This window comes from Schistocerca nitens, chromosome 2, assembly GCF_023898315.1.
Source record: "Schistocerca nitens isolate TAMUIC-IGC-003100 chromosome 2, iqSchNite1.1, whole genome shotgun sequence".
Classification (NCBI taxonomy): Eukaryota; Metazoa; Arthropoda; class Insecta; order Orthoptera; family Acrididae; genus Schistocerca; species Schistocerca nitens.
Genome location: NC_064615.1, coordinates 766983873 through 766996181, shown reverse-complemented (window position 1 = coordinate 766996181; position 12309 = coordinate 766983873). Strand labels below are relative to the sequence as shown.

The window sequence follows — 12309 nt, the reverse complement described above, 5'->3', positions numbered from 1 at the left end:
TGAAACTACTGACTGTGCAAATTTGTCACAATTGGTCCTAATAATTCGCTATGAGGTACTGGGACAAATAAATGAAAGATTTATTTCCTTTGTACGCCCTTTCTCTGCAAGCTAGAGAAAATGAATGTACATGAAACACCTGAAAAACTGATAGCTCAGTGTTACGATGGTGCTCCTGTTATGAAAGGCCATAAAAGTGGAGTTCAAACTAGAATTAGAGAAATGTACAGGAATGCTCACTTTATTCACTGTTACGCCCATCAGTTAAACGTAATTGTTGAACGTTGTGTGACGGGCAATAAACAAGTGCGGGTCTTCTTTAGCAACTTGGAAGGAATTTCCACCTTTTTTTCCCAGTCATCTAGCCATACAGCCATTCTTGACGAAGTAGTGAAGAAGCGTATTCCCACCTCTCCTCAGTCCATCAGATGGAATTTTAAATCACGGAGCGTAACCACTGTGTACAAATACCAAAAGGAAATTGTTAAGTGCCTAGAGAGAATTATTGATGATGATGCCAGTGGTTACAAGACAGTAAACAAGGCCATGGGACTGAAGGGTTTCCTGCAAGACTAAGATTTCCTCTTCTGGTTAAATTTTTTTTAATACAGTCATGCCTCATTGTGACATTCTCTTTAACCAACTGCAGCAGAGGAATATTGATGCAGTGAAAACTGTTGAATATGTATCGCACTTTGCAGATTCTGTCCAGCAAATTAGGGCCTCACTTGAAACTGACGGTCACTGGGAACAGGTAGAACCAACTGCAAAATGGGGACGTTTCACAGAATCAAGAATAGTATGTGCACGAAACGTTTATGACCTCATCACAACTCAGATCAGAGAACGATTCAGTTTCAATGATCACTTATCGATTACACAGCTGTTTGATCCATCGTTGTTTGCAAAACAGAAAACTATTTTTCCAGAAAAAGAGCTGTTAATTTGTTCAATTTACAATCTTCAGATCTACGTCAAGAGCTGAACGTGTTGTACAGCCGAAAAGATTTTATGAGGGCGTCAGGTGCTTTGACCTTGTTGAACTTGGCTCTGAGCACTCTGGGACTTAACATCTGTGGTCATCAGTCCCCTAGAACTTAGAACTACTTAATCATAACTAACCTAAGGACATCACACACATCCATGCCCGAGGCAGGATTCGAACCTGCGACCGAGCGGTCACGTGGTTCCAGACTGAAGCGCTTAGAACCGCACGGCCACACCGGCCGGCCTTGTTGAACTTTCTTTACGATAAAAATCTGGCTAAAGCTTTTCCTGAAAGTGTAAAACTTCTGCAAATATTAGTAACCTTCCCTATGACGACCGGAGAGGCAGAACGCTGCTTTTCTATGTTAAAGCGAGTGAAAACATTCATGCGCAACACTATGAATGAGGACAGACTTGTGCGCTTGCAATGTGTTCCCTAGAAAAAGAATTACTGAATTGGCCAAATTTCAATGAAATGGTCATAGACCATTTTGCTGCGCAGAAGGGGAGACGAGCTGACTTCGTCTATAAACAAATGAATTGAGGTAAGCAAAAGTGCATTCATAATTGATGAGAGGTAATTTCTTTATATTAAGTCCTACTCAGCCTATTAAAAGAAGTGAGTAAAAAAGGGTAGTGTCATGTTTAGCCAGTGATGACATTTTCCGAAACGAATCACTTTTGGTACCGGTACAGTGTGTTGCGCTACAGTGTCACATTTTGTGTACTTTAGCACAACAAACCGTACTAAAAATGACGTATTTTGGAGAGATCTTTAGTGCGCTATTTCACATAAATGCATATTTTCATAATAAACAATAAATATGAACTGTTCGCTTCTCAAACATGTGAATTAATATGGCAGTTGCACGGATTGCTCATGTCACCCAATCACGGCACAAGACCTGTAACGTCACCAAAACATCACAGTATCGTCATGCGAACTCGTAAACTTCGAGGTTTGGAGGTAAACCACAATAAACGCTTTAAGTTTAGAACTGAAAACACCAAAAATATTAAGCAGCCACAAAGTTAACATTCATCGCATTAAAGATCTCTCCGAAACGCGTCTTTTCATATGATTTGCTGCAAAGTGTCAGAAAATGTAATTATGACGTATTAAAACACTAACCAAAGATTTTAACTTGAAGTTAGCTTCTAATGATATTTAATACCTGATTATAGAAGATACAGTACGTAAAATTATAGGTAGAGAGTGATCTACCCTCCCCCCGAATTCTTAGTTGTTTATGTCAGACTAATCTGTAGCATAACCTGAAGCCTATGTTGGCTCCGATCAATAAATGCCGCAGCCTTCCCCAGTATAGAAACCACGAGCCGCGCCTGCCATTGTTCCTCGCTATTTGTGTGGTTGTACTCTTTTCTTTCCCATAGTTTCTCTTGTTGTGTGGGAGACTGTTTAATTATATAACAAATGTCTTAATGCTGCAAGCTTCTGGTTGTGCAGATAATTAGATGTGGAATGTGTAATTGTATCTGTGACTGTTGGTTTTATAAAGTGTTAAATGTATGTTTGCCAGTTTCTTTTTTATTGTTAAGTCAAGAAAATTTATTTGATTTTGTTCTTCTTTTTCAAGTGGGAATTTTATGTTCTGATGTGATTTGTTGATTACTGAGTGAAGTTCATCAATTTTTTCAATTGGCTCATCTACAAGACAAATAATGTCATCCACATATTTGTACCAATGCATGATTTTGAAACTTTCATTAGTGGTTATCTTTCCAAATATCTCATTTTATAGATGACATGAAAATGTTTGCTAATATTCCTGATATTTGGGATCCCATGGGCACTCCATCACTTTGTAGACAATATTCATTTTTGAACTGAAAGTAGTTTTGTTCGGTTGTCAGTCAGAGCATATTTGTTATTTCTTTTATTGCTTCTGTGGTGTGGTTGCTGTAGGAGGTGAGATTTTGTTCTATGATTGCTATTGTTTCTGTGATAGGGATGGTGTTACACATACAGGGTGTTTCAAAAATGACCGGTATATTTGAAACGGCAATAAAAACTAAACGAGCAGCGATAGAAATACACCGTTTGTTGCAATATGCTTGGGACAACAGTACATTTTCAGGCAGACAAACTTTCGAAATTACAGTAGTTACAATTTTCAACAACAGATGGCGCTGCGGTCTGGGAAACTCTATAGTACGATATTTTCCACATATCCACCATGCGTAGCAATAATATGGCGTAGTCTCTGAATGAAATTACCCGAAACCTTTGACAACGTGTCTGGCGGAATGGCTTCACATGCAGATGAGATGTACTGCTTCAGCTGTTCAATTGTTTCTGGATTCTGGCGGTACACCTGGTCTTTCAAGTGTCCCCACAGAAAGAAGTCACAGGGGTTCATGTCTGGCAAATAGGGAGGCCAATCCACGCCGCTTCCTGTATGTTTTGGATAGCCCAAAGCAATCACACGATCATCGAAATATTCATTCAGGAAATTAAAGACGTGGGCCGTGCGATGTGGCCGGGCACCATCTTGCATAAACCACGAGGTGTTCGCAGTGTCGTCTAAGGCAGTTTGTACCACCACAAATTCACGTAGAATGTACAGATAGCATGATGCAGTAATCGTTTCGGGTCTGAAAAATGGGCCAATGATTCCTTTGGAAGAAATGGCAGCCCAGACCAGTACTTTTTGAGGATGCAGGGACGATGGGACTGCAACATGGGGCTTTTCGGTTCCCCATATGCGCCAGTTCTGTTTATTGCCGAAGCCGTCCAGGTAAAAATAAGCTTCGTCAGTAAACCAAATGCTGCCCACATGCATATCGCCGTCATCAATCCTGTGCACTATATCGTTAGCGAATGTCTCTCGTGCAGCAATGGTAGCGGCGCTGAGGGGTTGCCGCGTTTGAATTTTGTATGGATAGAGGTGTAAACTCTGGCGCATGAGACGATACGTGGACGTTGGCGTCATCTGGACCGCAGCTGCAACACGGCGAACGGAAACCCGAGGCCACTGTTGGATCATCTGCTGCACTAGCTGCGCGTTGCCCTCTGTGGTCGCCATACGCGGTCGCCCTACCTTTCCAGCACGTTCATCCGTCACGTTCCCAGTCCGTTGAAACTTTTCAAACAGATCCTTTATTGTATCGCTTTTCGGTCCTTTGGTTACATTAAACCTCCATTGAAAACTTCGTCTTGTTGCAACAACACTGTGTTCTAGGCGGTGGAATTCCAACACCAGAAAAATCCTCTGTTCTAAGTAATAAACCATGTTGTCTACAGCACACTTGCACGTTGTGAACAGCACACGCTTACAGCAGAAAGACGACGTACAGAATGGCGCACCCACAGACTGCGTTGTCTTCTATATCTTTCACATCACTTGCAGTGCCATCTGTTGTTGAAAATTGTAACTACTGTAATTTCGAAAGTTTGTCCGCCTGAAAATGTACTGTTGTCCCAAGCATATTGCAACAAACGGTGTATTTCTATCGCTGCTCGTTTAGTTTTTATTGCCGTTTCAAATATACCGGTCATTTTTTGAAACACCCTGTATTTTCTATGTTGAATGAAATCATTGATGCTGTGTGTAGTGCCTGTATGTTCTGGATGTGTTCTATTAAGTTTTCTGTGTTTATCATGGTTCTGTTGTTTTCTATTTTATAGTGTTTTGTAATTAACTTTTGGAGATGTTTGGCTATGTGGTATGTTAGGGCTTTATTGAAGTTAATACCGGCTCTCACCTGGCATACCATGTTTATGTATCTTTGGTTGACTATGGAGCGTTGGTACTTGTGTTTTTTTTGTGTTATGTAGTATTTATGTTTGTTCATGAGCATGTGTTCAATGTTTTTAAATGTTCGTTTCAGGTTTGCCTGGAATTGTGTAGTGGAATCTGACTTCAGGTTTTGTATGGTGTTGGTATTTATGTATTCCTTGGTTTTGTGATGTATAGCTCTTTGTCCATGAGTACTGTTACATTTCCCTTTTCTACTCTTGTTATTAGTATGTTGTTGTTTATTAACTTTTGTTTCAAACTTTTCATGGTCACTGCTTCTGTTTGGTTGTTCTTATTGTGTGCTTGCTGTGTTTGTTTTATTATGCCTTTTCTTTCTTTTCTTACTAATTCTCTTGTCAGTCATATGTTTATTTCACAATTATTTTGTTGTTCTTCACGTGTAAGGATGTGTTCAGTTTCTGTTATGAGATTTGCTATGCATTGGTTGTTTACTTTGATGTTGGTACAGTATTTCAACCATTTTACCAAGAGCATTTTTTCTTTCTAGTGTAGTTCTGTCTCTGTCAGATTTGGTTATCATAATTATGACACTTCAAATGTAATCCTTGAAGAGGTCTTTCATCATCTCGCAACAACATAAAACTTACATCAAGTAACAATGACACAGTCAACTCAGCCATCTGAACTTTCTTCATGTTTCTCATGGAAACAAGTGTATCAGACAATATATTTCACACAACTTTTGTTGTTTTGGTGATCAGGGTGAACACCTAAGCTTAAAGTGTAAGCTTATAGGAAATTAAAATAAAGAAGTTAATGCTGTTAATACTAATTGTCAGTGTTGGTTTGAATTACCATGATTGGCGGTTTAACATCTGCATGTGCTTGTAGGCTGAATAAGGAAAGTAGGCATGTCTCAGCTTGATGTAATAATTTATTAACAAAACCCTGCGGTCGGAACAGACAATAATACACTGCAATAAATAACTCATGCGAAGGTGTGAGAAAAGTTCAGTACAGTAAATTACTCCATATCTAACACACTTGGATTCACACTTTCACCAAAGAGTAGAACATGGAACAGAAATCAACAATCAAAGAGTAAATCACAGAACAAATGTCACTTGTGTATAGCAACTCTGGCATCCAGCGGGAAAGTTTGGTGGCACTTTACTTTCAAACACTCGCCCATGTCATGGTGCTAGATGATGACAGAAGACGCCACACTAATCTATAATATAAATTGTATACGCATGAACTGCTTGTTAATTTGAAGTATTAATTTGCATGTTTCATTTATTTTTGCATGTGGTGATGAAACTGCCACAATTGCTCCTCCTATCCCTAAATGCTGATACTTTGTGTTTATGTCCACCTATATGCCCATATACATCTCAAGCACTTTCTTTTGCAGTCAGTATATGATTGAACCCTCTTGCCTAGGTTACATTATCATTCATTTACAACTCAAAACACCTCATTTGATAAGAGCAAATTTAAAATTGCAGTCAGACCACTCCACGTTACATCTCACACAAGCAACTGATGAAATGTTAAAGACAATATTACTCAGTCATTACTTCTTTCTTTTCTCTTTCACTTTATTTCTTACTGTGTACCTGTTAGATCAGAAACTGTATCAGTTTTTGGCTATATTTGCTTTGGATACGATGTTTTTTTTTTAATTGTAGGAAAAGATTGAACCATAAAGATAACACTATGTTGCAGACAGGCACAGTTAAAAGACACTTACACATAAGCTTTCAGCCACTGTCTTTATCAGAAAAAAGTCAAACACACACCATTCATTCACACAAAAAAAGCACACCTCATGCACACATGACTACCAGCTCCGGCAGCTTGAACCAGCTAGTTTCCATTGTTAAAAAATAGTTTTTTCATTAAGTATTACTCTGGTAATGAGCAGACCTGGTTTCAGGACAGCACATCTTCACTGGTAACACATAAGCTTACTGTAGAGTAGTGGGTCTCAAACTTTTTGAGCTTCGGGCAAATGTAAAAGGCTGCAAATAATTGTGGGCACACTATATACACATTTCTGAGGAATATTTTACAACAGTCAATACAGGAAATAAATACTGTGATAAAATAACAATTAAGTCATTTTATTTTGAATTTCGCGTCCAAACTGCAGAAAATACAACTTATATTAATGAAAAATCACAATACGAACAAATAATTTTTGTATAAAAAAAGGTGAAAGATTCATGAAGCACGATTGTAACCCAAATGTGATGGCTGAGTGCCATGTTGCCTCCTACCCTTTCAAGACGAAAGGCAAGAGAAACTATTAGGTGAAATATATTGAAATGAAATAATGCAATAAAACTAACGATTAGTTCAAATTATAAAGAAAAGTAATAAGCAATACAAATCAAATGTACCTTATGTCTACTCTTTCTAGAATTTATGAGAAACATGAGCCCTGATGTGCCCTCACAATTTCTTCAATGTTTGGAGATATATTTGAAAGACAAACTCTCATTTCCTTGTCGATAAACTGAAGAGTTCCTCTCCTTTCACATTTAATTGTGGTGAGGGCGGAAAATCCTAATTTGCATAAACATGACATCAAAACTTGAAGTAAAATGTTCAAAGCCTTTTTAGATATCGACACATATTCTTCTTTTTAGAAACCCAAAAGGCATAAAGAGACTCGGTTATGGAAAGAATGCACAGAACGGGGCGTGTGAAAATAATTTGCACGGCACCTACAGAACGAAGCGTGGTAAGAGGGGAGATGGTTAGGAAAATTTCATGACCAGTGTTAGTCATCTATGAATGCTTGTGCACCAGGTACCGACCAGTGACTAAGATAGTTATATTTTACACACAAAAGTAAAAAGAGTTCACTAAAAGCACATTATTTCCACCAAAAATTGTGAAATTAAGGTAAGGCTGTTGTCATGCAGTCCTAGTGCAAGGAGTAGAAGAAAATGGCCTTTGAGCCATTTATTAATTATGAGTGGCCATGAAGCATGCAACTTGCAGTCCATGGTTGCAGTCTTGGACTGCAAGTTTTTTACAACATATCAAATAAGTAGTGTGTTGGCCACACTAAACTTGACCATGGATAAAATGTTACATTTATAAATACAGTTACATTCATTATTAAATGAATTAATCACTCCCACAACTGCATATTGTTATTATTGTAGCAATGTGACAATTATCTGACCATTCTGTTTCTCCAAACTACAGCATTCTACCATGTGAATAAATATTTTCTACCTAACTGTGAATTACACTTTCTCTAGAATTCCTTACATTTCTTGGTAGTGTAAGGGATGACCTCTAGGGGCCAGCAATGTCTTTATCATCACTCCTTATTTTGTAATACCTTTGCCCAGTTCCAAACAGCCGCTACTGTTAGATAGCTAAGAGTAGCAGCAATGGAAGAGTGAAGACAGTCGGCATAAAATGTTCCAAATACTGTCAACAGTAAAGGAGAATAAGCCACCCTTTTCCCTTAATCAAACTGACCTATTCAACAAAACTTAAGTAGTCATTCCATAGGTAGCGTTCTCGCTTCCCACGCCCGGGTTCCCGGGTTCGATTCCCGGCGGGGTCAGGGATTTTCTCTGCCTCGTGATGGCTGGGTGTTGTGTGCTGTCCTTAGGTTAGTTAGGTTTAAGTAGTTCTAAGTTCTAGGGGACTTATGACCACAGCAGTTGAATCCCATAGTGCTCAGAGCCATTTTTAGTCATTCCATATTATACCTGTTGTGAAATGGATAAAATTGAGTAGCTGTATGTCCTTTTATATTTGGCCACATTTTTTCCTAAAACATTACAGGGTGCACCCATAAATGTTCTAGGGTGCACCAGTGTACACTGGTGCACACTTTGAAAACCACTGCTGTAGAGTATTATGAGGAGCATTAGTGTTTGTGACAGGAAGCAATGTTAAAATGTATCACACGGTTGTCCACATGATTTAAAAAAACACACAACTTCAACAATGATTTAATGTCACACAGTATCAACCCGGTCCAATAAAGTGATTATTTACAGGTACATTCCCCTGAATCTCTGTTGTACTCATCAGCATTAATACAGTGATAACTGATGCTGATGCACATTTCGTATATGAAACCTTTTCAACAGAGAAAACTTTATATTAGTTGCACTGATGTCTACATGTCAGTTAAATCATTCTGCTTTCTCATACATATTTGCAGAATATACACAAAGAAGTATTAATGGTGACTCAAATCTTTGTCTGTGTGCCTCAACTGCAGATAAGTTTATTTTATGATGCTTGAGAAAAGATACATTAAATAGACAAAATTGTAGTCAAATGGGAGAATAATACATGAACAAAAAATTATATTAAAGCATGTGGGAAAATTGATAGTATGAGTACTCTGGAACACATAATAGAAACAATCTTTCAAAAGAAAGACAAGTAAAATACAGAGAAGAACTTTGTCTGATTTGCAGATAACAGTGACTATTACATATATAAAAATAGTTTTTATTTATAAACACAATAATATTTATGTTTCCAGAATGCTGCTTCTAGCCACATCATTTCTCATCCCCAGACTTATGAACTGTACAGGAAGACAACATATGGTCGTTCTGCGTTGCACATTAATCTGGAAATGGGTATCTGGGATGGTCAGAACCAGTAATCAAAAACAGAAATATGTTTGTGTCTGTAAATAAAAATTATTTTAATTAAAAATTGTGGAGGTAACTGAAATACCATAATGGTTTGGATTAGAAAAGTAAACACAGTGTTCATAGTGGTTTCAGTAACAGCTCTACCACATTTAGTACATGTATGACATGCATGGAGATTTTTCAAATGGCAGTTTCAAAAGAAAACATTTTTATGCTGGTCAATAGTTTGACATTTCTCTTTGATTGAAGACTGTACACAATGTAACATCTAGTAAATAGTTTGTAATATGAATCTAATATGTACCTGTAGAATGAAGAGTAGAAGCACCTTCGGAAAAATAAATTTATAAAAAGTAAAAGATGAAGAAACTGACTTGTCTAGTAAAAATAGTAGAGAAAATCTTGTGGGTTCAGCAGCAATTGTATTGTATTTAATGAATGGTATAATGCACACTGTGATTTTCTCTGAATGACAAAGTTCTTGAACTGGTGAACGGAATTACAACATTGATTCTTTACTTTGGTTAAGTTGTTGACATTACAATTAAAGAACATTATACAAAATATAATACCCAACACATTGTACATAATATAGAAGAACTACATGAATACATACCTGGCAACACCTTTGAGCCAGGCCTAGCCTGCAATCCACGGGCTCGTATAACTTCTACCTCCAGGTAGCCTTTCTGATAGCACATGCTGAGCTGTATGTCCCCCAGTGCTGGTGCTCCTAGCACTTGCCGGCCAACAAGCTGACCTGGACCAAGGCCATCAATGAAATCCGACAGCTGACCACCATCTTGCGCCAGCCTGAAGGAGGGTGACCACCTGTCAGTGGTTGCAGTAACTGTTGTAACATATAATCTGATTTATAAAAGAAAAATGACTCCTATGCCTGTCAGATGTGTTGCACTCATAATCTTTAGATGAAACGTGTTCTAATGAAAAATTTAAAAAGATGCAGGTCATTATAATGATCGTTTTTATGTTTTGGTTGAGATTAACTGTTAGGGACTCATACAATTCCTTGTAGTAATCTCCTTGACTTATTTCTACATCAACAAGTTTCACTCTATAGCCCTCAGGATAAAAGTGTTCATAAGAGCAGTTGTAATGAATCACAACAAATGTGACAATGTCACCTGATATGCTGTAGCAAAAATATAAGAAAAACATTACAAATGTTTATGATGCAGATGACCAAATCTGTTTGTTGAATAAGGGACTTTTAAGTTGGTGGACAAGGTAATATATATTGATGAATTTATTATGATGATGATACTGGTAAACAGAAGACAAGCAATGGTATGATGACAGCTCTGTATTTACTTTACAGAAGAAGTATTGATCAACGGAAGGACACATAAAAATAGCTGTTGACCAGCTTCGTAAATTTGATCTATTTTATATTGCGTATACAAAGTGCACATTACACTCTCTCTTCTGATGTTGTAGTTTGTTTGGTTCCCAGTAACACAGTATATACATGGAGCATATGAGCATGCTCTCCAGTGAAGAATAAAAGCTTGGAAGGTTAGCAGTAATGACCACAACTATTTATGCACCAGTCTACTAATCAATATTACTTCTGTGTAGTGTATAGAAACCTGTTCTCAACCTACTATTGATTAATAATAGGGTTTAAAATACACTACCCATCACAGCAGAATATCTGTTATTAAATGGTTGTTCAGTGATAATTAACCATTTTAGGTACGATAATTTACCACTTACTGCAAGACATCTCTGATGTTTTCGAAAGCAGTAGTCCATTGAAAAATTTACTGATGAAAAAAGTGATATCTACTAAACAAAATTGTTAAATCTGAGAAGACAATCTCACTAAAACAAAATAACACTACATATGAAAACTGCATAGAAACTACACTTTATTTTAATCTATTTTATGACTATAACATAAAATTATGTAATAAAGAATGGCAAATCCCATAAACTTTAATAGCAGGAAATAACAGCTCTTCATTTTGTTGCTTGTGGTTCATTTCTGAGATATACACAAAGAAAGAGGATAAATAAATATTGTAGAACTATGAGCAGTAATAATACTAGTACAGTTTTGCAGAATCAAATTTTAATACAGTTTTGCATGGGAAGCTGTACAATATTACAGTTTAGCTGGAGTTTTCAAATGATTAAATGTGTCATTATGTGACACAGTTTCCAGAATTGAAATCAAATTTAGATAAATATATTAACATTCACAAACAATATTACATTAAAGATTTTAAGCCACAATACTATTTACAGCTGTATGATGCACTGCATAATTTTCGATAACAGCAAAGGCATATGTTCCCATTCTATTTTACCATTACGTATTTAACAAGCAACTCCACACATATATAAAATACTAACACTCAGTAACTATTACTGTATGTTAAGAATATAGAGCTGTTATTTATTCCAAAAAGTACAAATTATCACTCACTTTTGGAGCAAAACAGGTAAGTGAATGCACAATATTCAAGCTTGAGAGTTATTGCCATTCCTTGTATTATTATGTACACAGCAACAATTTACTTGACAGAAATTTTAAAAAAGTAAAGGTATTTTTGAGAGAGAGGAAGTTGTTTGCACCTGTTAATAATATACTTTGAGAATGACTCAATGACTCAAGTGCTTTGGCAATAAGCCACATGAATATGGTTCCATTTATTATTACTGACTTTTGGTTCACTTCACATTCAAAGAGAATAATAGGCAAAGGAATTCTGGGTTAACATAAAAAATAAAAATTATAAAACAGTTAATTTTAACACCAGCAGGTTACACATTCCCTAGCCCCCTTGTATATGACAGCAATGTCAGCATTCCATTGGTGCCAATTTTAGTATGTGAGGCATGATAAGGCCTCTGTTTATTTTATACAGTGTTTTTGCTGGGTCATCTCCCATAAATTACATCATTCCATGCAATATATAAGAGGT

The 12309-nt window shown here is 36.9% G+C and overlaps 1 protein-coding gene across 1 annotated transcript in view; it reads right to left on the bottom strand.

The window, feature by feature from the left end:
* LOC126237003 (regulating synaptic membrane exocytosis protein 2) overlaps positions 1-12309 on the bottom strand; it is a 1236422-nt gene that overhangs the window by 245891 nt on the left and 978222 nt on the right. Inside the window, exon 22 of the mRNA XM_049946727.1 lies at positions 9975-10189. Within this exon, the coding sequence (XP_049802684.1) occupies positions 9975-10189 (215 nt within the window). The remainder of the gene's footprint in view (positions 1-9974; positions 10190-12309) is intronic.